Source organism: Triticum aestivum, chromosome 2A (assembly GCF_018294505.1).
Source record: "Triticum aestivum cultivar Chinese Spring chromosome 2A, IWGSC CS RefSeq v2.1, whole genome shotgun sequence".
Classification (NCBI taxonomy): domain Eukaryota; kingdom Viridiplantae; phylum Streptophyta; class Magnoliopsida; order Poales; family Poaceae; genus Triticum; species Triticum aestivum.
This window is the reverse complement of record NC_057797.1, coordinates 84,017,095-84,021,915: the sequence shown is the minus strand read 5'-3', so window position 1 is coordinate 84,021,915 and position 4,821 is coordinate 84,017,095. Positions and strand designations below refer to the sequence as shown.

The window sequence follows — 4,821 nt, the reverse complement described above, 5'->3', positions numbered from 1 at the left end:
GCCCGGAGGTGGCAACGAGTTTTGCTGATGGTGCTCGGTCGGTGGATGCAGGAGGAACAAATTATTTTTACGCCCCAATGATTTAGACGTATTTTTAATTTTTTGTAAGGGTATTTTCCAAGGGCATGTGCTACTTAACATATGGCTTTTGGCATTTTCACGAAAAAAGTAATGTTGTATTAGAACTTAATTTGCGCAGAAGCCTTTAAGAATGATCTTGTATTAGATTTCTCTAAGAAATGCAAATATTGTTTTCCATTTGAAATAAAATTATGTTTTCATGATTGAAAACCACGAATACATTTCATTGTCCCTGCCAAAAAGAAGAAGAAGAATGCATTTGATGTTATAATTTGTATGGATGCAGAAGTTTGCGTAAGTTTATTGCCATATGTATCGGACCGGTAGAAAACAAACATGTTGAATTATGCCGGCGATTTTTAAATGACTCAGGTGGTCACATTTTTTTCCATATGCAGGAGTTTTCATGTACCATAGCCATTCGTTGCTTTCTTAGAGAATGGAATACTTCCTTCCTCCGGGTTGCCGTCTATATCAGTTAATGTTGCCATATTTTTTAGTTTTGTGGGACAAACTGAAGAGCTGTTCGAAGAAGGCATCGAAGCATCAGCTGCACATGCCACATCCAAAGGTGCATGAGCTCATGGGCACAAACCTCGTGCTGGAATATGTTCTCAACAGTAGTGATTCTCTATTTGTACATGTTAAGCATTATCACTCTTCATAGCTGTATGTTAGATCCATCAAATTAATGAACTATTTTTTTTACAAATGTGGATTTATGGGTGCATGCGTGAGTATACAGTTAAGAAGAAAATGATATACTGACAAACACTACTACCGAAAGCAATATTTTTAGAGAAAAGGCATAGATAAAAGCAATATTTTTACCGAAAGCAATATTAAACATGCATAGATAAAAAGCAACAAATTGAAAGGCCTAAACACCACATATGTTTTGTCCACTTGTACATGTCTACTCCCTGTCAGAGTTAAATTTAATGAGTATAACAGCACTCAATAATATATATATATATATATATATATATATATATATATATATATATATATATATATATATAACTGATTGTTCGCTGTAAAGAACCAAACAGATCGTAACTTGCGTAGAAGTACTATATCAAGCACTGGGGCCTGACACCGAGCTAGCCAAGTAATATATCGCCAATTGCCAATGATACCATGTAAAGTCAGAAGTACAGATCTTCCTTGTGGAATTTGATGCATAGAAGAACAAAAGATATATAATTCCATATAACTGATATGGAAAGGATATATGCGATTCCCAAACATTTGTTACATATGCTCTTATCGCGAGAAGGAGAGATGGCGCTGAGAACATTAGCAAGACGAAGGAATAATGTCTAAAATGCTAACAACTAGAAGGGCACCTTGTGGAAAGTAGATCGACATAGTGATATTCTAATTATTAGAACGCGAATCACACGTGCATGTGTATGTCTGTCATCTTAGAGCTCTCTCAAAGACTATAAATAGTCCCCAAACCCATGTAATTTCTCAAGCTTTTGTAGTTTGATAGTGTATACACTTGCTCTGAGACTCCAAAATATTATGGCGAATGACTCCTTGACAAGGGCACAGATAGTTGGAGATGTTCTAGACCCATTTGTTAGCTCGGTGCCTCTAACTGTGATGTATGATGGGAGGCCTGTGTTCAATGGCATGGAGTTTCGCTCACCAGCAGTCTCTCTGAAACCCAGCGTTGAGATAGGCGGTGATGATTTCCGTGTGGCCTATACTCTAGTAAGCCTACCACTTTGAACCCGTAAGAGTACTCCATTGATGGTAGGCCATACGTGTATGGCCATGGTGTGAACTTGAGAGAGCTTGGGAGACTAATGGCTTCACCAAACAAGCTCGCTGTTGCATGTTGCTTGAACTTGTTTGTTGGTAGCCCATGTTGACCATGTGCTTGTGTAATTTTTATCCCCTAACATGTTGACCATGTGCTTGTGTAATTGTAAATCAAACAGGTTATGGTGGATCCTGATGCGCCTAATCCCAGCAACCCAACCCTGAGGGAGTACCTGCACTGGTAAGCCATTACTCTTACATGTTTTGTCATATTTTACCGCATGCACGTTTTTGTTGGGCCACAACTATATGTTGATGGACTGCTCTAATTTTATTTTACTTTGGGTATGTGCAGGATGGTGACTGATGTCCCATCATCAACAAACGATAGCTTTGGTGAGTACATCAAAATTAGTTTTCCTAATACTCAGGTTTTCATTCAAACTTCTTGCCAAACGGTTCATGTTAGGTACTAGCTAGTATCTCAGGTGATGTTCCATAGTCACGCCTAAGCTTATACTTAGTGATTAAACTGAGATATTGTATATTTTGATATATGTTTTTCACTTAATATCTTAATATGCGATACACCTTAGTTAACAAAGCAGTAGATCTGTATAGTGTGTATAAGACGATGTTAAATCAAAATAAGTATGTGGATTAACTAAAAGTGAGTTCATATGTTTATTATTAACACATAAATTTAATGATTTCATCTTTAGGATGTATGAATTGTATTGCTTTGTGATCATATTTGTAAAAAAAAGTATGATGCAAGGAAATGGTTTCTTAATTATTGCAAAATATTTATCAAACACGGTTAGACATTTCACATCAACTAGTGCAATGTTGCAATGGTTGCATAAGGTACTTGCGAAATGCTTCTGAAAAATATATTCTCTGCAAATAATTTGAGAGGTCTTTGTCATGTTGTTCATTTTTTCAGTACTTAATTACTCGTCAATATTGTTTTACACATATGTATATTTAGTACCATGCGACTTTGCCAAATTAGCATACATTGGTTTTTCTACATGGCAAAACACATAATGTTGCCATATAGCAACTGCCATTTTAATGCTCAAATAATACAACATTTTATGATAGACCTTACGTACTTGACGTCCATTTTCTGTGATTATAAGTAACCAACTACCAACTCGCCCGTGTTAATTAGGGTAGGAAGAGAAAATCTGGCATGTACTTCAATAGTAGCTTCAATCAGTGAACAAAATAATACATGCATGCACGCCCTTGAACCGCTTTATAGTTGCTATTTTCCACATATCCCACCTTACTGCAAAATAGTACAAATTAATGATACCAAGAAAGGACACAAATGCAGTAAAAACCACAAAAGCACATGCTATTTATTCCATTTTCCCGGGAAAGCGCACGCTTAACCTATCTGAATTCCCTTACTCTTTGATGAACTGGCAGGAAAAGAGATCGTGCCATACGAGAGCCCAAGCCCTACCATGGGCATCCACCGCATGGTGCTGGTTCTGTACCAGCAGCTGGGGCGGGGGACGGTGTTCGCGCCGCAGGCACGCCAGAGCTTCAACTCGCGCAGCTTCGCGCGCCGCTTCAACCTCGGCAAGCCCGTCGCTGCTGTGTACTTCAACTGCCAGCGTCCCACGGGCACCGGTGGGAGGAGGTTCACCTGATGTGTCAAACTGATCGACCAGCAATGATCCTCAGCCCAGCCGACGGCAATGCTTGAGCTCACCGGTACCTGATACTGTGATAAAGATATCTAGAGAAGTTGGAATAAATGTACTGGAAGGTTTATGTCTGATCTATCTAGCTGGTTGATCAGCCATGGCCCAGCTCGAAGGCAGTAAGTTAAGCTCGAGCTTTGCCGGTACTTATGTCTGCGTGCTTACTAATACGTACACACATGATAGCCGCATCACACGGTACTTAGCTAGACGAGTTGGAATAAAGTACCTGTGTTTGTACTTGTAGACTCTTAAGTAAAGTGCCTTTGCAAGGATGCGTTGCTACTTATCAATAAGGAATGTGACATTATGCCACACCTTGGTAATGAGATATGTGCGGTTGGTTGTTCTGATCTTCAGTTTGAGCAAAATTATTTTGTATTTTTGTGAGTTAGATTAGAACAACCATGAGCGTAATGTTGGCCGGCATAGAGATCAAAGTGATGACACGTGCACAATATACCTCTATCATGCCACAAAAAATTGAAATCAAATTTTCGTCCAAAGATATAGAACTGCGAATTGTCCACACCGAATTTGAACTTGGTACATACAATCTACCAATACATTTTTCCTTATTTGTTCTCATGGTGTGCATTGAATTTATTTTTGGACTCATGGCAAAACTTCTCGAAGACTCATGTCACGAGATGTAGTTTGGCGGATGCAGCTTGTAGGACACCGGTGGGCTACAAGTCGATGGGTTGGGGATCCCAAGGTAGATTTCGGTAAAGCAAAAACAGTCGTGTTATGAGACTTAGGTCGAAACATTTAACAACAAGGTTCCCGGGCGCCCTTAAATTCCTTGGGAGACACCGTTGTGATGTTGTTTTCCTTTCTTTCCTCAAGGCCCAAGCTAACAGAAATCATTGGTCGAAATGTTCTTTGATGGGACGATGGTGGTGCTTCATGCACCATCCCCTTCGTGGGAAATTGTCTTGGAGCCGATGTAACCGATGGCTGGTGGCTTGACCATATGGAGGACAGATTAGTTTCCTAGATCCATTGGCATTGCAACTCGGGTGGCAGAGAAACTGATGTTAGTGGGGCTAGGTTGCATTACAACCTTCTACGCCGATTATTCGACTTCATTTGGTTCTCTCTGGGCACCCCACTCATTGGGGGCGAAACGAAGCTCCGATGTCACAGGACACATATGGCAGTGGCAATGAATTGCAATGAGTGGTTTGGTGGGTGGTGTTCTCCAATTATTGCAATGGGCTTTGTCAGTGGCAAGCTCTTGGTA

At 39.9% G+C, this 4,821-nt stretch overlaps 1 protein-coding gene across 1 annotated transcript; it reads left to right on the top strand.

The window, feature by feature from the left end:
- The first annotated feature begins 1,579 nt into the window (after nucleotides 1-1,579).
- LOC123184844 (protein RICE FLOWERING LOCUS T 1) lies at nucleotides 1,580-3,925 on the top strand. Its single transcript, XM_044596888.1, has 4 exons — nucleotides 1,580-1,803; nucleotides 2,034-2,095; nucleotides 2,210-2,250; nucleotides 3,295-3,925. The coding sequence occupies exons 1-4, from the start codon at nucleotides 1,612-1,614 to the stop codon at nucleotides 3,519-3,521; spliced, it is 522 nt and encodes a 173-aa protein (XP_044452823.1). The 5' UTR covers nucleotides 1,580-1,611; the 3' UTR covers nucleotides 3,522-3,925.
- The last annotated feature ends 896 nt before the right edge of the window (nucleotides 3,926-4,821 follow it).

Coding starts and splice junctions, on each gene's coding strand:
- LOC123184844 (XM_044596888.1), top strand. CDS start 1,612: ATGGCGAATGACTCCTTGACAAGGGCACAGATAGTTGGAGATGTTCTA. Junction 1,804..2,033: donor TCCGTGTGGCCTATACTCTA/GTAAGCCTACCA, acceptor TAAATCAAACAG/GTTATGGTGGATCCTGATGC. Junction 2,096..2,209: donor CTGAGGGAGTACCTGCACTG/GTAAGCCATTAC, acceptor GGGTATGTGCAG/GATGGTGACTGATGTCCCAT.